Below are 22,149 nucleotides of genomic sequence, written 5' to 3' on the forward strand. Positions count from 1 at the left end.
TGCTGCTTTCCAGCCATTCTTCCTTACTTCGTGGCACTCCTGGCTCTGGCAGTAACTTCGAGGCTGTTCCTTCCGGGATGTACATCTGCACGTTTCCAGCAGATGGCAAGAGATTCCCAGGCAACTGTCCGGGAAACGCGGTTGTGCAGACAGAGCTCCCAGGTCCTGGTTCTGTGTCTCAGTGCCTCAGGCTGCTGGGAACTGCCCTTTAGAAATGAGTGTAAGGGGGGAAAATGTGCTGGCATTAACCCAAAGTGCTGCCTGAGTCCATCAGGCACAAAGTGCTGCTCTGTCTCTGTCGAGGCTGACCAAAACAAACTCCTTTCCTCCCTCCTAAATGCCCCAAGGAGGATCATTATGGCAATTAGTTCTTAAAGCCAGTTGTTGAGAAAAGGGGGCCATCGGTTCTAGTTGCACCTCAGGAGAAGTCAGCAGGTATCCTGTCAGTGACTCGAAATCCCCAGCTGTCCTAGGACCTGTCCATTTTCCCAGGCCTTAGAGGTGCAGTCAGGATCAGAGTGATGATTTCAGGCTGAACTGAACAGCAGGTAAATGAGTGGAGGTGGCTGCTGTCCACAAACACGTGTGACAGGTGGGTCCCAGCTCTGTGCCACTCCAGGATGGCAGTGCCTCCCCACAGGATGTCTCTGCAGCAGATCCAACCAGCACCATGTGCATCTCTTTTTTTTTTTTTGGCCAAGGAAGAGACAAGATGTTGTTTCTGTTGAAATCCCTGCCAGTGAAATCACTGAGTTCAGTGGGAACGACTTTGGGCCAAATGCCATTAAGTTTGGGTGAAAATAATAAGGCAAAGCATTAATATATTTTAACATAAACTGGAGTAAAACATATATCCTACATAACACCAGAAATCACCATGGTAATTCTTAGTAGATTTTCTTGCTGGCTTGAATATTAGTGTTTTCCAGCCCATGTTAAAATAGGCAAAATGAATAATGTTTCAAGACTATTTTAAGCCAACACCTCCCTTACTTGTCTGTCTTATATAAGATAGAACCAACCAGAAGTTAACCCACTTGTTGACACCTCATTAGCCAGGAAGATAAAGAATTCCATGAGTAGCCCAAGCTACATATCTTTAAAAGCAAATAAAACCAAACCTTTGTGCTTTTGTGTTTTTGTTTTGGTTTGCTTTTTTTTTCCAGGATATTTAAACAACCTGTTCAATTTTACAATACTATATGCACTGTAATTTATAAAAAAGAAATATAGATCCCTCCTGTCTTTTCTCCATATGCACATGCAAGCTTGTATTTGTAAAAGTTGCACCCACAAAGATGAGGGCAGGATAATCTTAAATATATCTGTAAAAACACAGCGAGTTTAAGAGGTACAGAAATAGATCTTTTGTATTAGTCTGAAGCTGAAGGAAACGTAGCAATAAAGGAAGAACAGCCTGGCTGGAGCATTACACCAGATGTTTTACAGATTACTCTGCATTTCATCACTCAGTCTTTGTTTAATCTTAAGGCTGTAGTAATTGTAGTGCTGGAATAGCTCAATGGCCTCTATATTATCTTGCTGCTTGCAGCTCTGCCTGTTCCAATTGGCCAAAGCTGGCCACTTACCCATTAGTGTGGAATGAAAGGCTGCCCTGTGCCAGCTGGTGACCCTGTGAATGAAAACTGAGAGTCTGCTGATCCCTGTGCTGCTCTCACTCACACACTGACCCCAGGAGCACACAATGCAGCCTGGGTTTGTTGTAACTTCTGGTGCCCACTGAGTGTGGTAAAGATGTCTGGGCCAAGGTTACAGAGAAGAGTTTCCTTCAGAGGGTGGAGAATTTGAGGGCTGAGTGAAGCTCTCTTTTCTTGTGTGCAAGGGTTTGCAGTGTGCAGTGCAGGAGAATGGGCCAGGGAGCCTGTGTTTGTGGGGGAGTGTGCTGGGGAATCAGCACTGGGCTGTTCCCTGCCTTTCACTAACACTCCTTGGAAGGTACAAAGCTTTGTGAACAAAAATCTCCTCCTTTTTTTCCCTTTTCAAGTGGGGAAGAAAAGGGAAAGAGCACTGAGGATGAAGTGGAGTTGAGGTATTGCAAGAGTTAAAGAAGGGATAAGCTTCCCAAGGTTCCCAGTGTCTCAGAAATGAGGGATATTTGGGTTTATCTTCTTGGACCAATCTTTTCACGGAACAATGAGCTCCCAATAGCCCCTGATTAGTCCTGTTGGTGCTATATTTTGTGACAGCCTGGGCTTGACTGTCCTCTCAGATTTGTTTTTACTCCACAGGAGTTTGCAAGAGGCACAGCAGTGACACAGCGCTGGTCTGAGGAGGGAGCAGATCCCTGGTGCCTTACGTAACGAGGGGCTTAGATCTGCAGTTCATCTCATTTAGGACACACTGCCTTCCTCATCTCAGCTCCCAAATCCACCCAAAAACACACATTCACTGCCAAATTTTTATTCAACTTCCATTAAGAACAGTGAGCTATGTCTGGACCACGTACTGCACGCAGTGTTATTTTAGTGTCCAACAGGCTTTCAGCCACTGCCAGTGGTTTCAACCATCACTGTAATAAAGAGGGCAGGAGGGAGTTGCTTCAGATTTATTTTTTTTAAAACAAAAATATTCTCTGAAACTTTCAATAAGCTTTTTGTTATCTGTTATGCTTCAGATCCGAACGTATAGGGGGCTGTTTCCTCCTAATGGGAAGTGCTTTTTTAGGTTAACGACGTGGGAGTGTTTCAAAGCAGAGCAATCGCATTAAGTGTTTCCTTGTCCCAACAGCAGAAGCCTCTTTGAGTGAAATTGGTTTCGCTACATTATCTATTGGATTAGCAAAGTGGTTAGGAACTGATGGGAGAGCTTTTCCTTTGGCTGGGGTAAATGAACTGATGGGAGAGCTTTTCCTTTGCTGGGGTAAATGCTCTCATTGCTACCCAGACACAGGACAGACATCTCTGTATCTTAACTCTTCATAGTGCTCTCACTGCCGGCATTCCCTTCAAACCCATCATGCAGTATCTTGCTCTTCATCATTCATCTCGTGCTTTCTGATTCCTTCCAGCCCCTCGAGGCCGCAGCAGCAGCTCTTTTAGCCATCAGTACAGCAGTTTGCAGCAGTGCCCCCAAGGCTCTCCTGAGCACACAACACACTTCCTCCTCTGCTGGCAAGGCCCTTGGGCCCTCAACAGGCAGAACGTCCTTATGGGATGAGATCTCTGGGGTTCTTTTGATTGTCCTTCTAATGCATTTCATCTTCCAGTTCAATAGTTGCAATGTCTGTTTTGTCAGTTTACAGAGGCTCCAGTGTCTGTATATGGACATTTTATTAACACTTCACATTTAGAATGATTACATTAACACATAGCCCACTCCTTTTCTCACAGACACGCCAGTCCATAGAGCAGAACTATAAATTGCTGAAAGGAACACAAATGCTTTCAGGTGCCTTCTGATCTGTCACAGAGGGGTTTTTTATGACACTAGTAAAACCCATCCAAAGTCAGCATTCAACTGACACCAGATTTGGCTTATTTACTTTATTAAGGGCATCATGAAATTAGAGTTGAATAGGGAATTGCCTTTAGATGTTAACAGATCTAAAGTACTAGAGCCTGAGGATTTTTAAATATGATGATTTTAAATGAAAAAAAAAAAAGTATATCACATGCAAAAGCACAGCAGATTCAAATTTATGCAAAACTCCAGTCAATTCACCACACTCCTGTACTGAAACATCTCCTTAAAAGTTTGAATGGCATCTGAGTTTTCCTGTTTCCGGCTCTGTGAAACAGATTTAAGAAAATCCCACTCTTGCTGAGGGAGGTGTTTTATCTTGTGCTACTCATGCAAGTGCAGTAGCAGTAACCAAAATCCTGTCCTCCCCTCTGACCACCTCGGTCCTGGGATGGCCACGTGTCCATCTGTAGCCCACAGGGCGCTTTCCTGCCCGCCTGCACCCTCCTGAGGTGTTCCTGTGCCTGTGTTTGTGCTCCTGTGTCCATCACTGGGACAGGCTGGCGTTCTGGCTGGGGGCTTTGCAGAGGGGATGGCTGCCCCCTCTGCCTTGGATCAGCCACACTGAGCTCAGCACCTTGAAGAGCTGCTCTGAAAGCACAGCGAACCCTCCCTGAATAAATCTCCTGGAGCAGTCAGCAGGACAGGCAGCCTGTGACTGTCTCCCAGATGGAGAAGCAACTAATTTTGTCCAATAACCCCATGTGATCAGTCAGTTGGCTGCAGTGTAAGGAGTTATGTCAGGTGCACAAGTACAAACTATTACTGCAGAAGTAATTAGATCAGACATTGCCTTTATAATATCTGCAGCCACCTCCTTGCTAATTACTGCAAATAACCAGCCACTGCTCACTAGAGGGACTAGGGCCAGGCTCTGCTCGCTGCTCTTTAATAACTTTAATTCCAAAATCACACATTCTTTTCTTATGATTTACACTCTGCAGGAACTGGCTGTGAGTGTTTCCTCAGCTGAATTCAGTCAATAACTTCACTCTGAGCAGAAGACACTGACCCTGACAGGCAACATAATAAACTCATAGCTGGAGAAACCTGCAGGGTACAGAAAGGACTCTTCCTTTTCCCAGCACTGATTTCAGACCACAGGTTATTTCTGATTTTTGCAAGTGTAACAGAGAACAGAGAGGTACCCTGGCCTTTCTAAAGGGTGTAGTTCTCTCGTGGGGATGGATCAGGGACAAAGCAACGACCTAGTAAGGAAAAGGCATGGTAAAGTCCTGCTTCTGCTGGTGTTATTCCACTCTGCACTTGATCATTATATAAAACAGTCAGAAGGATTCAGAAGAGAGCAGGAGAGGTTGAATTTCATGGGAGAGAAAGCGATTATGAGCAAAAATGCACTTTGGGGATAAAATAGTGTATTTCTGTAATGTAACATTGCATTAACATCAGGAACAAACAGCAAGAAAAGGAAATTAGAGGAGAAGCAGGAGGGGAAAAAAGAAGCCTGATTACCTGATCATTGAAGGAGATGCAGCTTTCCATTGGCTTTCTGGATAAGGTGGCAGTTGAGTTACTGTGCTGTAATTCAGTGTGTGAGAGCCTCAGAAACTGTGGCAAATCCCCCCACGGGAGTACCTGTTGGATGCACTTACCCAGGGGGAGGGGCAGAGTTTCTGCCTCTCCTGGAGGGTTTGTCTTCTGTAAAACTCAAAGAAACCAGTGTCATTAAAGCAGTTCTGGAGATGATGCAGTGCAAGATCTGAACTAGGGATCCCCAGCCAGTCAGTGCCGAGAGCCTGGAGCAGAATCCGGGTGTGCCAGTCCGGGGTTGGGGTGGGGAGGGCTCTGGGGAGCAGTTACAGCTTCATGGCAGTTTGGGCTTCCCAGCACACTGCTGGCTGACAGTTTTCCATGATAACAGAAACTAAAGATTGAGGTGAACCTAAACCTGCAGTGGAGCATATTTGCTACTACAGCTCAGTTCAAGGTCGTTGGTTTTTCTTCAGAGCATTCTCTTACTTGACTGATACTGAACAGATCTTACTCTCAGTTATAAATCAGTGCTGCAAGCATGAAATCAAACCCTAAGTCACAGATAAGTTAAGGCAGGAGGAATGTGCTCATGCTCCCCTGGGATCAAATGCTTCTCTCATCCTTATTGCAACCATTAATCATCAGCCACCACGCTGAAGATCCCCATCTGCAAGTCCCAGCAAAGCTCTTCTCTTACCTACACCTGCTTAACCCCTGCCCACTCGCCCTTCCATCTCAGCTTTCAGCCCCTTGCTTTGCCTCCTTTCCCTCTCCCTCTCCCTTCATATTTGCTTTTGGGTCAGTCTCTGTATTTAAAAACAAACCTCTCACTTTCAAGGCAACAAAGCCTTCAAAATAAATTTCCCCTTTTTGGTATCTCACATTGGTTTCCTACACGGACAATACTCGAGTGGGTTTAATTCACTGGGGAGATTTCAGAGGTCAGTTGGAAGCTTGTTTATTGGGAGTACTGTGTTCATGTGCTGAGTTCACTGCAATTATTTACACAACAAAGTGCTATTTTGCATGAGTTGGGTCTAGTCCTGACTTAAGGAGTGTTTGAGGACCTACAGATTTCCCTGTTGGATAATGGAAGTGAAGAGCCCTCACAGATCAGGTCTACCTGGAACAAAAATGGCAAAAATATCCAAAGCAAATGAGTAACTTAAAGCCAGTTGTGAATTCTTTTTTGTAGTTCATTCAGTCATTTAGGGACAGATTCAAAGAGGATATTTTCAGAGGCACACATGGTAGAATCTCACTGGCAATCAACAGAACAAATTCTAAAGCCCTTCCTGAAAATGGAGTCTCAGTTCTTCCTTATGAAGCACCTTTAAATTTCTTCCCAATCCAACACAGGAAGCCTGAGCTTTCCCTGTGTTTCCAAATCACTTTTATATATTTGGGGCCTATTAAACTAATAAACATTTCTGTGTTTAAGTGTTTAAACTTTCATTAGCTTACATCTGAAATGTAATACAGTCATTATTAACAGTTCAGTAGAATTTGATGTAGTATATTTTATTTCATGCTGTGACTAAGAGCACTGAATTTTTTCAATATTTTATCCAAGACAAATAATATTTTAAGAAAAACCTCCACTCCCCTCTATTCCTTTTTACTTTGTTCATGAGATTTTTCTGATTAAAAACTCCAACTCTCCCACTACTGTTAAACCCAGACCATCCCACAGAAGGCCAGAGGCAGAAAATCACTCATGTGCACAAGTGAGGAATTAACTCTTTCATTACAAAAAAGGAAATTATCTGAGTGTGAAAAGCCAAATCTTCATTACTGATCAACCCTTAAAGGGGAGGAAAACCATGGTCATTTAAGAGTTTAACTTTTGCTACAAATATGTACATATGAAAACTTGTCTCAGGGTATGCCAGGAAGGAGGGGGCTGGCACAGCACAGTTCTTACTGGATCAAATCAGATCAGCACCCCACTGCTGCTTTTCCTGACAGTTCACAGCAGGGCTTGCTTGGCCTCAGAAGTGTCTGGAGCTCGCTGGGAGATCCTTGCAGAAGGGATGGCTGGATTGTGTGTCAGCAGGGCCGTGTCACCGGGGTGGTGCTCAGTGTGTAGCTCTGGCCCGGCTGTCGCCCCTGGGGTCTCACATCGTGTAGGCCACCCAGTATATGACGTTGACAGCCGCGAACGCCGCTGGGAACACGGCCCTGGCGTAAATGTCAATGGTGTCGGCGTCGATGGGCTTGAACAGCGACTTCAGGCCGGTCTTTTTATCCAGTTTCATCCCTGGCCGCTGCTTGGTCTCTCCAGTTTCTATTTCTATTGTGCCGTACGATCCAGGCAGGCCCCTGGGAATTCGGTGCTGCCTGTTGGAAATGGCCAGTTCCTGGCTCACCCCAGCTATGGACAGGGAGAACAGAACGATGGCGTTCTTCACGTTGATCTGCAAGGGAAAGAGGACAATAAGAGAGTTTCTGCCTCTCCTGAAAGGTTTATTTTTCTGCAAAACTCGAAGACAGAGGTAAGAAATCAGCAGCATCACAGCAATCTGGCAGATAAAGGCCTCAGGCACTGAGATTGCCCGGGGAGCACAGGGCAAAGGCGGCTCCAGGACACGCTGCAGGGGCTCTGCTCTGCCACAGTCACTCCCCTGGCCCCTCACTGACCTCTGCACTCTGCCTCCTCGCCTTGATCTTGTTCTTCTGCTTCTTCATGTAGTCTGCGTTGAAGTGTGCGAAGGCGTACTCCACCAGCGCCGCGAACACGAACACGTAGCAGATCCAGAAGTAAACGTCCAGCGCCTTGATGGCAGAGGCTCGAGGCAGGGAGGAGCGGGCACTCACCATCAGCGTGGTCATGGTGAGCACAGTGGTTATGCCTGCAGGGAGCAGGGCACAAAGTGGATTCGCTGATCTATTGTACCTGGAGGCTTTTACTGCTCATCTGAAGCTGGGGATGTTTTCGCAGGACAAATACTGTGGCTCCTGATTTTCAAAGCAGAGAAGCTTGGAAAAAACTGCATTTGTGTAAGGCAGCTTTGAACAAGTTCTCCTTGGTTTTGTTCTAGATCAGGGCAACCAGACCCAAAGACTTAACCCTCCAACACTTTTGCATCTGGGCTGGCAACCCTTACTCAGACAAACAGATCCACAAGCTCCAGGAATATTTTTTTTTGCCACTGTCCCAATTCCTTCAAATGAATTCTTTCATAGATCTGCCTCACAGTCATTACTGCTTTTAACCCTCTTTAGGTGGTTATTTGCTGTTCTTTCCTGAGGCAGCTGCTCTGATAACATGACAGAAATTAAAACAGGAGGGAAGCCTTCCAAAGGACCATCTCTTCTGCAGGAGTAAAACAGAGTGGTCATAAATGCACCTTCATGGAGAGTGGGGATTATCAGAGAGCAGAATCCCATCCCCAGCACTGCCTTCCCTGCCAGTCCCCCTCAGCACCTGCTTTACCTAAGGACACCCTGGCAGGCACAGCTGACTGGCTGATCCAGAAGGACACCCACGACATGGCCACCAGGAGGATGGAGGGGACGTAGGACTGGATGATGTAAACTCCTCGATTCCGCCGCAGCTGGAAGTGGAGACTGAGCCTGGGAAACTGCCCTGCTGGAAAAAAGAGCAGGCAGAGAAGACCCTGGCTGTGTGAATGACAGTCAGACTGATACTCAAAATGACACAGAGCTCTGACATCTTCTGGACAGGGATCACAAACAGCTTTCCCTTCTGGTGTTCCATCACCCTCCACAAGCCCTGCACGAGGTGCTGCAGCTTCACCAGCTAAGAATAGGTCAAATGATTTGTCTCAGGTCATATCAATGCCAGATCTGAAAATAAAATCGTGAGTCTTCTCGAATAACAGTATTGCTTCAAAATGTGTACTGTCTTATCATCTGCTGTAGAAAGTCCTCCAGATACTAAATTTAGATTTTTTAAAAGGCCAAGTTAATTTCAAACTCAAAAAAAGAGCTTAGAGGAGATGTGCAGCATAAATGAGAATCTGAATACATGAAAGAGGATGAAAAATCAGCAGGAAAGAAATGACTCCAATCTTGTACAAACATTGCAATAAGCCCAGTGATAGACATACACACCACTGACTTCTACTGATCTGACTGCACGTCATAAGCTTCGTAACATCAGGGCTAATGGAAATTTTTCTTGATCTGAAGTCCCAAATTAGGTCAAGAAAATGGGAGCTATACCTCAAGTGTTTTTTGTCAAGTGCTGTCTGGCTACTCCACACAGTATTTTGCCAGGCAGGGAATGCTAAAGGACACAACATGCTACAGTGGCTACCTGGAGGCTTTTCACAAGTGCAAGCTGAAGAAAACTCTTATCAGACACCTGACAGGTTCTTAAATTAGTTACTTAAGAAGAAGGATTTTCTGTCATAGATACAGGAGGTTTCCCTGTGCTGGAAAAAGTCAGATCCCCCCCTGAACTGAGGAGAGATCTTGTTACCAGATTTGAAGTTCATAATTTCTGTTGTGAACTGGTAGTTGGTGATGGTGAACTGGGCGAGCTGCAGCTTGTCCAGCCCGTGGATCTCCTCCTGGTTCTCTGACCAGTGGTACACGATGTCCTCCGAGGAGTAGCCATCTGCCAAAAGGAAGCTGAGTAAACACCGAGGTCGAGGCACAGGTGAAGAGCTTAGAGGGCTCACAGTGGAAGTTCTGTAACTCCTCTGCTATGCTGATTTCCATCAGACCCATTGCAAACATGCTGGGGTTCAGCCTGGACACTTCTGCCTGGGGAGGTGCAGGACACCAGGGACATGCTGTCACTGCATTTGGTGATTACATGAGGAAAACTGGAGATGGCTATTTTTGCCAGGATAAAGTGGTATTGTGGCTAATTGCCTAGAAAACAAAGTCAGTGCTAAAAAAGAAAAAGAGAAACTGGCATTAACAGGCACAGGGATCTGCTCAAAAACTGCTGCTCCCAAATCTCTGGAACCCTCAGGCTCCTTGATCTAAAACCCAGATTCATTGCCACAGACTGGGTGGCCCTGCTTGTGTCAGTGGTGGTTTTCATTCAGAAGTGTTAATGCTGCTGGGATTTACATGCTGATCATAGATAGACTACAGGTTGGGCAAAATATAAACTCATTCTTCAGCCTCCTTTGTGAGTCCAAAGGAGTGAAGCCAATCCAGGCAGCATTCTGATGGATTTCTGTGTCACAGATACAGGAATGCCAAGGCAAGCTGAACAGCTATGTAAAGGTTAGTCACAAGGGCTTTCATTAAAAGCAGGGAATTCTTCCTTTTCCCTTTTTCTCATAAAGAAAAAAATAGCACATCAAATTTTGCCTGTGGGCTTCTCTACTTATTCTCTCCAGATTTGATGCAAACCTCAGTAATGCCAGTGACTGTCACAACTGCACAAGGTTTGACATCAAGCACAGAGCTCCAGACATTTGTAACAGCACTGCTCGTTGTTCATCATCTCTACATGAAATCCTAGAGTTTGGACTGGGCCAGAGCTGATCTGGTGTTGAAATGTCCACTGTGTAATTCCCAGCACAGGGACTGCAGGGATTGCTGATTGTTCTGGATCTCAAGGCACCCCTTACACTGCACTGCCCCCAGCAGAGCCGTGCCAGCTCCCTCCCAGCTCCCAGTCCCACATGCACAGGTGGCAGCACAGCCAGGGTTTGGTTCACCAAACAGGGTGCTCAGCCCTTACAGCTCTCCAGGTCCAACATGCACTCCTGCTCGTCCATGGGGTACTTGGACAGGTCCATGTCACAGGCCACTGTGGAGGTGATCCTGTTCAGGAATGTGAACACCAGTTACTGCATTCAGACAGAGCTTCTTCCTCAGAACTCAGAACACTGAAGGGAAAGCTTTGAAACCCTTTTAGCAGTGAATGGAATTCTTTTCAAAGTCCTTATGGCTGTTGCCTTTACTGAGTCTGTGGGAAACCAAAGGCAGGGAACTAAAGAAAAGTCAAGTGACTTTAATGGCAGAGGACACTTCAGCTACTTCTCACAATGAAAAGGAATTTTCTGATTCCATCGGCCTCCTTTCACTGTCCCCAGGATCCCTACCAATACCTTAATGGGAATTTTGGGCTTACAATTTCAAGGGTGCACATTCATCATTTTGTGGAACATTACCCAGTTAACTTCCACTCCAGTTCCAACCACAGCACTCCTCCAAGGTGAGGAAATGACACTTTCTCTGCTTGAGAGATGGGGAAGCTGAGCCTAAATCAGGCTCACAGTTCCCTTGGAAATAGTGAAATAGAAATCAGAAAAAGGAAATAGAGAGTGGAGAAGAGAATCTTTGCCAAAGAGCCATGAGACACTTGGAGGACATTCTGAACATGGTCGGTGACTCTGCACTGCAAAGTTGTGAGTGTTCCCTGGCAGTGTCATCCTGGGAAAGCAAAGGGATCTCTGACAGGAGATTTTCTTCCATATTAAATTAACAACTCTTTTATGAAACCATGCTAGGAAAACAGTGGTTACTCCACAGTCTGTCCCAGGAGTTAGCACAACAGAGAGCGCTCGCTCTTCCTCACTCACCTGATGCTGTATAAAATGACTCCATCTGGCTGCAGCCTGATAAGTTTGTTTTCCACAGTCACATCATGGAACCAGGCAGACTTGGCATTGACTATGAAAGTATCTGGCAACCAGAGCTTGTCCACAAACCTGCTGTCTAAGCCCAGGGTCTCGTTGGTGTGGTTGTACGACAGGCGCTCGTCTCGCCAGCTCTGGTGCAGAAACACTGTCATGGTGTATTCCTGTGACAGGGGAAATCCCAGGTGAGAGGTGATGCTGAACAAACACAGTGCTGATGTCTTGGGGCTCAGCCAAAAATCACTGTATTAGCCTGGAAGTACATTATCTGCTTCCAGTGCAAAGAAGTATTTTTATACTCAGTCAACCAGAGAGCTGCCCAAGCATTTGAATGCCTGGCACGCTTCTGCCATGGATAAACCCAAACCATCATAATCCGCTTCAACATCAGTGTTACACGGAATACACTGCAAGAGTTGTGTATTTCTCAAAAAAGAACAGTACAACTTTGGGCTTTGAACGTTTTTTAGAGCAAAACTGAAGACTCAGGTACCGTACCATGTTCACCTCTGAGATGTGGTCAATGCTGGCTACCTCGATGGCCAGGGCCACGTTAACGGGGGGACCTGGGGAAAAGGGTTGAAGGGGGTCATTGACATCATCACAGGACCTACACAGACATAAATGACCCAAGATTTCAATTCTTTCAGAGAGAGAGAGAGTTCACAAAAGTGTTTTCCATTATAAAGTGCACTTTCCAAGTGGAACCTACCCTAAAGCAAGAGATTTGAATCTTGTACCGATTTTTACCTCAATATCCAACCTCACTTCAGTGATAAAGAGATACAATCACAGCTACTGAAAACTATGGAATCCTTTCTGGAAATCACACTTTCTAGTTTAAGACAGCATGACTTCAAGCAGATGCAGGAATTATCACCATTCAATGTAATACAAAATTCCTTCAACTTCAATGCCAGTGATTTAAGAACTGTCTCAGAAGCCTGTGTTGCTGTTGTACAGTCTGTCTCCTGTCAAAACCATCCAAATTGTTGATGGTTATTTCTTCCCAGTACCCAAGTGAAAGATACTCATAACCTTTGAGTCACGTGAAGGATGAAGTTCACATGAACATCAGAGGGTAGAGGGACCGTAAGAACAAAAGAGGCGTTACCGTCCAAGCCTCACCTCCAATGCCAGGCCTGAAATTCCGAGCGTAGCCTTTCATTAAATCATCCAGGTTGGGCAGCCAGGAGATTTCGATGTTGGAACCGATGTAGTCTCCGATGTCACTCATAGCTCTGGGGAAAGCAGAGAAGTGTCCTTCGAAACGTGCCCGTGTTTACAGACAGCAAAAGCACAGAAAATGGAAGAGGGACTTCTCTCACACCAGAGACCACATATGGAATAATCAGCTGTGTTGGAAACTTAGTGGGAAAGCACTGTGTATAGGTAGGAAAACCATTTCAGATATTTCTGTGTAAAGCAAAACATACTTCAGGCAAGACTGTGGCCTCTTGCTGAATTACAAGTACATAACTCCAGAAGATTTTTCCTTTCTTTTAAAAAAAAAAAAAAAGTAGGAAAAATAGATTTAGAAACTTAGAGAAAACATGAGGGAAACCAAGCCACTTTGCATGCTGCCTGGAATGCATCCGTGGATGCTGGGATGCAGCTGTGCCCGCTCCCTGTGAGCCGGCCTGGGCACTCAGCTCAGCACCGGCAGTCATTGCCCATGAGCAGAGCCTCCTGCAGTCCCCAACTCCTCCTCCCACAGGGACTGAGGGAAAACTCTGACTGCCCTGGGCAGAAAATTGTCTCGTGTACAGAGCCAATTATATAAGGAGGAGTTGTGGGATTAGTGCACAAATGTGAGCTCTGAGCAGCAGAGACACTGAGGGCTCGCATTAGTGCAGCTGTCAGAGCCTGTGTGACCTGACACAGGGACACTGCTCCAGTGAGACTTCATTACTGCCCAGCAAAACCTTACTTTAAACTGCATTTATAACAGTTCCTTCCACGAGCACAGTGCTGTGTGTTCATCTCAAGTGACTGTCCCAGCCACTTCTCAGGTTCCTCCAGCTCTTCTGGCTAGGGATCAGAGCCACGATTTCAGCTGCATGAATTGGAATAACTTAATTGATTTAGACAAGGGCTTTGAAGATTTATAACAAATGTTGACAGAGGTTCTTTGCTTCTTTATTGGGTGTCATCAACTATATCAACACTTCTTTCTATCAGACTGCTTTTCTCTATGTGCTGGTCTTTCAGTCATCCAGCTGTCAGTATTTACTTAAATGAAATTATGGCTTCTTAATCCATGGCAAATTTGTTTTAAAATGTGCTTAATTGTAACTTGTAAGTCTAAGCCATAGGTATGGAATAGTGTTCCTAAGCAGTGACAACATCTGAGCATCTTCCCTGGGTAAAGAATGGTGCTTTCTGTCTTTTCCTAATGAGAATAAATGACTCCAGTAGGCCTGAACTGAAATATCTGCCTAAAATCTCTTTGCCTTTTCAACAGGAGATGGTGCTTTGCAACTCCTGCTGCTAAAATTGCCGCCACTTCTGGGAAGTGTTTTGCAAACAGAGCTGGAGTCAGAAGGTGAGTGCCCTGGAGTGATCTCCCTGTGTGCCTGATCATCTGCTTTGACAAAGCACTGGGTGTGCAGCAGCTCCCCTGTCAGGGCTCCATTTTAGTGGCATGAAGGAGCTGAAAGGAAGTTAAAATGCTGAGAGCCGGGTTAGAAACCGTGGGCTGTAGCCTGCCATGTGTTTGAAGCAGATTACAATCTAGAGGGAGTTTTACTCAAATATCCATGACACAATTAAAATAAATCTCATTTCTATTATTAATGAAGCCTTAGGGTCAGACCATCAGTGTAACAAACGTGCTGAAGTTAGTGGAGCTATGTGCACTTGAATACCAGGGGGGCTGTTAAAGTATTCCAGCTGAAATAACTTGCTGGGCAGATTTGCCATGCTGGGGGCCCTGCTTTGAGCCATTCCTCTGCACTCCTGCACCCCACACCCAGGCCTTGCTGGGAGGGTTTCACTCCTCTGTGATGAGCTGGGATTATGTACGGCCTAAAATATTACTCATTCTTGTACCTGAGAAAAGGAAAGCCAGAAAAGATGCACTGGGAGGGATTAAGTTTTCACAATATAAGCAGGAAAGATGAAAAGAAACTCCCATTAGTTGATTCAGCAACTTCCCTGCCCCACATAAGCTGCTGTAAGGCTTGTTTTAGTAAGAAGAGGGCTTTGTAAAATTAGGGGAGTGATCTGCCAAATGCAAGGGGTAAAAGAGCTCCTCCAGAGCTTATCTTCAGTTTGCACCAGGCCAGCGTGGGGAGCCTCTGGCTGAATGGCATCAGTCATGTGGGCTCCTCTCGCTCTGGAAGTCGTTCCCAAATCTAAAGCTGAAGGAGATGGGTTTTCTCCCACACTCTGGCTCTGTACATGTTTCATTTCAAACAGATATTTTGGGGAATATATTTGCATCTGCTCATATCCGGAATTTAGGCACTGGGAGAACTTCAAGTGAGCTCATTGTTAGCAGCAGAAAATGGGTTACTGCTGTTCAGGTGGTGAAAGGAACAGTGAGTTCTCGTGTCCATTGGACAAAGGGGAAAGGAAATCCCATGGGCTACCTGGGAAAACCTATGGAGTTCTCCTTTCTCTAATAAAGCTGCTCTTGGTGTCATTTAGGGAAGCAATGAATGTCAAATGACAGAGCAAAGAAATTCATCTCCTTCCAAGCTAAGTGCAATCAGTTCTAGAATAAAAAGTACACATATCCCCAAATCCTTCCTATGTGAGCTGCCATCTTCCTCCCAGCTGCTGCAGCACCACTGCATCCACCAGTGTGGAGGGATGAGGAGGAGCAGCATCAGTCCACGTGGGCAGCACGTCTTGCAGGGCTGCTCATGCAGGTGAGGCCCAGCCTGCCTGTGCTCTGAGTGTGCCTAAGGCAGTGGCCAGTGAGGCACCCATTCGAGGCCACACTTGCAGGGAGGGTGCACTGACCTCCTGACAAACACACAGAACACAGGCATGTGGAAAAGCACTCTTTGCATCCCCTGTTTCTCCTTTAAATCTGCTAACCTGATTCTTTTGGGGACTGTGGCATAGTTGTTATAGGAATCATTTATCCTGGTAGATGGAAAAACCAGTTTGACTGAAGGACTGGGGTGGAGAACGTTTCATTTCCTGTGAGGTAAAGCATTTGGGGGAAAATGTCCCAGATGTCATTGCCACTGAGGAAAACTTTTTCTTGGGGAAAAGACAAGGAATATCCTGCAAGGTCAGAGAACAATCTGGCCTCTGTCAAATTCCAGGATTATCCAGAGCAGTGTGGGTATCCTTCCCATCTGCCATTCCTGACTTTAAGTGAGGCTCACTGTAAATATGTTTTGTATTTTGAAATGTAATTGAAAAGGCATTAGGCTTAAATCATGGCAACCTCTAGAACATCAAAGCCTCTCTGTGAGTTTTAAGCTACAGAAAATGGACCATCCTTTGCATATATTCACGTGTTAAAGCTGCTCTGCTTCCACGAATAGAAGTAAAAGGCTTAGGGAGACACAGCAGAAGGACAATTAAATGCAAGTGTACAGAAGTGTCATTTAACACAGAAGAGTCTTAAATGTAACAGACACACCTATTTTTAATTGGAGAATTAAAATCTGTTCTGGTAAAGAATTACAAAGTATGGACACAGCCCCCCAAACTCCCCTCAGTGGTGCTCCTTCCCCACACAAATGAAGAACTATTTCCCCCAGTGTCTCCCTGCAGATGATCTCCTGCACTGGGGTGCATTTCTTCCTGCAGCATCCACAGCATATCAAGCCCTGATAAAACAATGAAGCCACAGTCTTTGCCCCAAAGAGCTGCCAGTCATACCAGTGGCAGATTTCTTGCCACTAATCACTGTCTCGAGAAGACAAAAAATACCACTTTTTAAAAATGTTTACCTGAAACAATGTGCTGACTGAGGTCGAATTTGGCTCATTCCCTTCAGTCAAACCACACATGACAGAGAAATTGCTTCAAACACAGCTAAAGCACCCTGGAAGGATATTCCCAAATGCTCTGAGGGAACAGCATTTCCCTGTGTGTCCCCTTTCCCTCCTCTGCCACACCAGGACAGTGTTTGCAGTGGTAGTTTTGCCTTTGGGAAGTCCTGTGTCCTACCACTGCATTCCAAAACCACCAAACTGTTCTTGCTTTGGGGAATATGTTTTTCTTACACCTGTCAATTTACAGTGCACAGAACTCACAAGCAGAGAATTCAGGGGCTTTGGATGGCCTCTGTCATCAAAACTGCAAGTCACATTGCATTTAGAAAACAAAATCAGAGCCTTAAAATGGCAGTTTTGCCCATTATCACACTGCTTTTCATAAAAGCATCTCGTACCAAAAATACTTTTACTGATGCAAGGGGAAAATGTTGCTCTAGTTCCATTGAACTGATCCCAATTACACATCCTAGCAAGGCTACTCCCCTTTTCCAGGATTAAAGTGTCCTGCCAGAGCCACACTAAATCCTGAATCTGCAGAAAACTGCTGTGCCAAACAGAGCAGCTTCCCTTGACCATGGAATGTCTCACACTCTGGCACATTTGGAAAACTACAGACTGAGCAGTTGGGATTTCAGAAGTTAGAATTTGCCTTGCCTGACTCTCTGCCATGAGTGGATGTATTTTTAACCAACAACTCATCACTATTGTGTAACGGGAGGAAGAAAGTCAAGTAACCAGGGAATTAATCCAAATATAAAATACTGTATCCAACAAATTATGGGTTGCACATATCCTGGCAGTGGCTGTGCCTGGGAGCAGACCTCGAAAGACAGAGGCTGAGAAGAGTCATCTTTAAAATTCTGGTTTTTTCCTCTTTTGTACTCAAACGGCACTTTTCAACCCAAAGCCTCAGTGCTGGCCCAAGCGCAGAGGGAGAAACAGGATCACTGAAATCACGGGCAAGGTCTGGGTGCCCTTTGGCAGCATTTCCTCTGCCTTCTCTGCGATGCTGGATCGCTCTGGAGCACGAGGATGTCAGGATCTGACCCTGCAGAACAGACTCAAGGTCACAGGACAAATCATCATGTCAGTCCTAAGAGCAGTTGACTTGACACTTCCTCTGAGCAAGATCCTCTTCCTTCCCAGTGAAAAAATCAGATCTCCCTGATGAATTCCAAAAAGTGTAACAGCAATGCTCTGTCTCTCTCCAGCTACCACTTTGCCTCTTCCACTGCTCCGAAGGTACGAGCGATGCCCGCGAAGCAGAAGCTGAAAGACCCCTTAAATGCCACAGCCCCCTCTGCTCTGGGGGGTGTGGGCATGTTTTTACATGCAGCAGGTTCTTTTTTACACCCCCTTCTATTTTCATTGCGTAATCATGGCAAGCTCTCTCCACATCCAGCCTCCAGATCTGGAGAGAATCTCTGGAGCCCGTGGCTGGTTGCCTAGCTAACACCTTCGGAGGAAACGGGGCTGAGCTGCACTCAGGCATCCTTCAGACAGGCGTCCTTCTCCACAGTTCGGCATTTTAAGCAATGCTTGGCGTTCTCCAAACGCTTTTACCCCTAAGATCTCTGACAGTCTCTTCCTGGTATCCTGAGTTCAGGACACTTAATGAACCCACCAGAAAGGCATGGCTGCATTTTGGGGTTTTAACGGTACCTGTGGAGGCCCCAAGCAGAGCTGTTCAGCTTGGACCCCGCTGGGTTTGTGGAAGAGGTTCGAGTTCAAACAGGCCCCCACAGAGCTGCTGGAGGGGCTGAGGCTGTGCTGGGATGTGCAGTGCCTCCCAAAAAGTGATTGCCCCCAATTTAGAGTAAGTGCCCTCAGGAAAAGCATTCCAGGGGCATCCCGTTAAACACACAGCCCTTGATTACCCCAAGAAAATGCTGCTCAGTTGGCAGAAGTGCACCCTCAGCAAGGAAACCAAGAAAGAAAAAAAGAAAAAACCAAACAGAGGAGGCACATTAAAGAAACTCTTGAATCCAGAGCCCTTTTCTCCTGCACACTCTCTGCGAGCAGTCCTGGCCCGTGAGTGCACAAAGCACCCCTGGGCAAGAGCGGGAGCCCCAGCCAGCCCTGGCACCACTCACCCCGACCGAGAGAACGCCTGCCCGAGGCCAGGCTGAGAAAGAACGAGAAGATGTGTTCTTACCTGATACACCTGTGCTGTTGGGTGCACAGTAGAACCAAGGCAGGAAAAACCCAGGTGAGAAATTCCATTTTACTCCCATTTATTAGACAGCGGCGACCAAAACCCAGGTTCCCCGGCTCTCCTGGCAGCTCCAAAGCTCCAGTGGCGTTGCCATCCTTGCCTGCTGCGCTAAGTTGAGGCTGAGTTTAAAACGATGGATGGTTGCTCAGCAGCAGCAGCCCCCACAATCTGCAGAGTGCCCGGGAGCCATGCGGGCAGCCCGGCACGGGGAGCAGGGCAGCCCCGCTCCGCTCCGCTCCGCTCTGCGGGTGCTCAGTCCCGCCCGGCTCCGCTGCCCTGCTCCCGCATCCCTCCCCTGCCGCGGGCTCTTCCTCCGGCCGCCCTGCCCGCCCGCGAGGCTGCCTGCCGAAAATAACCTCCGAAAGGCTGGATTAATCCCACGGAGCGGGGTGGGAGCAACTCAAAGTGCTCCGGAGCCACTCGTGTCCTGCGCGCATCGTGCCAGGGAGGAGCAGGAGGAGCTCCGAGGGCAGGGGCGGCCGGGCCGGGCGCGCTCGGGGACGCGGAGCCACACGAGAACCGCGGGCACGGCCGCCCCCCGCCGCCCCCCCGGCACATCCCGGCGGCACCCGGGCACGGCAGCTGCGGCCCGGCTTCCAGCAGCCCTCCGGGAAACCGGGAACGCGGCCGGGGGCTGTGCCCAGGGAAACTGCCGCCTCCCCGCCGCTTACGCGCTGTCCCGGGCCGGCACCGCCGGGAGGGGCACGCCCGGGGCCACCAACTTCTGCCTCGCACCCGTGGGCTCCTCGGGGGCTTCTCTACACCGGGACGCTGCCCTTGCGCCGCTCCGTCCCGGGCTGGCACCGTCCACCTTCCACCGCCCGTGCCTCGCCAACTCGCGGCCCCTCCGCTGCTCCCGGGGCTCCTCGGGACCCGCCGGGCGCCTCCACCCGCAGGTCAAACTCCCTTTTCTCCTCCATATTCGCTCTTTCCTTCTCTCCTCCTCCGCCTCCTCGGCTTCTTGGTGCTGTTCAATCTCGAATGACAATTTTAAAACCAACCCACAAAAGGAAAACGTGCGAAGGAGACATTTTCAAGAAATTATATTCATAAAAAAAAAAAAAAAAAAAAAGAATGTACAGGTACCTTAAGCAAATGAAAGGAGGCACCGGGGGTAAAGTGGGGGGTTTGTCTTTTCGTCTGCTTGGTTCTGTGTTATTATTTAGTACCAGTATTTCAAGTGGCAGCTAAGGGGTGGTGGGTGAGGGGAAATAACAGCCCTGTGGGACCCAGGAGAGCAGATGTACACAATAAACACACACAGATGCAATACAGCAGAAATAAGATCATGTCATAAATGTGTGAGAAGGATTGGAGGGGGCTATTTTTGTCCTGATCTTTTCCTCCCTCTGCCCATTTCCGTAGCCACCCCTGCAGCTAGGGAGGGAAAGACACAAATTTAAACTCAAGGAGTTGGATTTGCTGCATGAAAACTGCTTTTTTTTTATTTGAGGAGGGAAACGAAAAGGTTTTTAATGGAATTTACCTGGTGACACACAGAACAGAATCGTGTTGCCTCTCTGCATAACAGAACACATGTATAAACTTTTGGGATCCTTTCAGTTGAGGTTTATTCACGTTTTCCCCATCTTTAAGGCTGGTGTTCCAATGGGCTGCACACCTACACTGAGAGTTCCTTGGTGCTGCTTTCCTCTGGCCAGACAGCTGTCATCCCATTTACCAGTAAAAAAGAACAGTTTTTTCTGTCTTCAGCAGACATCTGTAAAACCAGCAAGAACCTCCCCCTGTACAGAGTGTGTGTGGATCTGTGTGGGGCACACGTGTGGGTGTGGGCACATCATGGCATCAGTAGGTGCTCTGAAGGGACAGACCTTGCCACAAGTGTGACCACTGGCACGAGTGAAAATACCTTGGCAATCCTAAAATACGGGTGGAACTTCTCTCAGATAAATGGATTACCTGTGATCTACACTGACCTTAATTATATCCCCATATGACACAGAAGAAGGACATTCAGCCTCGGGTTTAATTACTTTTGTACACAAATACATATTTAAACAAAATAGGCTGGTACATATATATATATAGATACATATATATATGCACACCCACTCAAAATAAACAACTCCCATTGCCAAAGGGAAGAGAGGGGATAAAACAATAATAATGATGGACAATATATTTAATTTCCTACAATTTCAGCAGAGTATCCCAAGCTCTTTACGGTGAATGACAGATTAAATTTGCTAAGATATAGATTAAGAAACAATTAAAATTGCTATTAAAACATCAAAACAAAACAAAATAAATAAGCTCCCCAAATCTTTCTCATCTAATCCTCTTGAAAATAATTAAAGCTTTCCTTTAGCTTTAGCTACTGGCTCGGAACTGTCAAATAGTCTTAAAAAGATGGCCCATGATACTAAATGTTCCCTAAGCCTTTTTGTCACTGTGCTAAACTCCTGCCTCTCCCAATCTCTGTGTCTGCAGGCACCAGCTTTTATGGAAATGCCCTTCCCGTGATCTGACCTTGAATGTTGGGCTCAGGCTGGCAAAAGTTGATGTTCTGCACCCACATCTGGACAACTTTACAGGTAAATGCCATTTAAACATTATTATCCTTAGTTGTTATTACCACTAGATTAACAATTACTAATTTTTGAAGTATTTTCCCTACTCAAGTAGTAAGCAGAGGTCACAACTTTGAAGCACATTTTACTCTAATTGAGACCAGAACCCCAGATTTCAATATCTGTCAAGTGTTTTTCTTCTGGAACACATCACAGGTTTTCCCCTGATCACAGTCATCTGCACTTTGTAACTGCTGCCTGTTGGGGAGCCCAGCTGGTTCTGGGCTCTCAGTAAACTGAGATACTGAAGATGGAACTTCTTACACCTGGCAGAGGGTTAACCACGGACAGTGGGGACTGTGACACAGTGGGTTTCCTGTGAGGAATGTCAACCTATGGTGTTTGGACATGTGGATGTATGTCCAATCATGAGTTGTTATGATATGGTAAACCAATGCTGTGTATACATGTGTCACCCCAGAACTGTATAAAGGTAGCTGTACTGTTGCAATAAAAAAGCTGCTGGTATCCTGAAACCCATGTCGCCTCCCCGCCTCGACCGCGACAGCTGCCATAAAACAATTTATTGGAGGGCACAATTTGTTGGGATTGAGGAGAAACACGCTCAGTCATGTGGCCCAAATAACAAGTTCTCACAGTCATTTATTACCTCAGGACTTTGGGACCATATCAGAAAGACATTATCTCAATTTATTTTGCAGTGGCACTGCATCACCCAGGATTCTTAACAGATCATTTTCTAAACAGAACAGGTGGTTTTGCTGCCAGCAAAATAAAGATATCATATTGTCACATATAATTTTGAGGCAAAAAATGTACCACAGGGCTAATTAGTTTCCCTCTCCCGTGATTCCACCTAAGCAGCTCGTGAA

General features: G+C 46.5%; 2 protein-coding genes across 7 annotated transcripts in view; one reads left to right on the forward strand and one right to left on the reverse strand.

Annotated features, from left to right (window-relative positions):
• Nucleotides 1-6,474: 6,474 nt before the first annotated feature.
• GABRD (gamma-aminobutyric acid type A receptor subunit delta) lies at nt 6,475-18,888 on the reverse strand. Of its 2 annotated transcripts, none has more exons than XM_050322193.1 (9): nt 18,666-18,888; nt 12,675-12,787; nt 12,045-12,112; nt 11,490-11,710; nt 10,646-10,728; nt 9,422-9,559; nt 8,411-8,563; nt 7,615-7,826; nt 6,475-7,391 (listed from the first exon to the last, which is right to left on the reverse strand). In XM_050322193.1, exons 1-9 carry the CDS (start codon nt 18,731-18,733, stop codon nt 7,092-7,094), a joined length of 1,356 nt encoding a protein of 451 aa, XP_050178150.1. In that variant the 5' UTR covers nt 18,734-18,888; the 3' UTR covers nt 6,475-7,091. The 2 variants fall into 2 exon arrangements, with proteins under 2 accessions (XP_050178150.1, XP_050178149.1); XM_050322192.1 differs by having other exon boundaries at nt 8,411-8,566.
• A 590-nt stretch (nt 18,889-19,478) lies between these two features.
• Nucleotides 19,479-22,149, forward strand: part of CFAP74 (cilia and flagella associated protein 74) — a 39,510-nt gene continuing 36,839 nt past the window's right edge. For all 5 annotated transcript variants that reach the window (XR_007629789.1, XM_050322188.1, XM_050322186.1 and 2 more), the window contains exons 1-2: nt 19,479-19,621; nt 21,177-21,280. The gene's annotated coding sequence lies outside the window, so the exon portion shown is untranslated. The remainder of the gene's footprint in view (nt 19,622-21,176; nt 21,281-22,149) is intronic.

This window comes from Myiozetetes cayanensis, unplaced genomic scaffold (genome assembly GCF_022539395.1).
Source record: "Myiozetetes cayanensis isolate MyiCay16 unplaced genomic scaffold, myiCay2020 scf28, whole genome shotgun sequence".
Taxonomy (NCBI): Eukaryota; Metazoa; Chordata; class Aves; order Passeriformes; family Tyrannidae; genus Myiozetetes; species Myiozetetes cayanensis.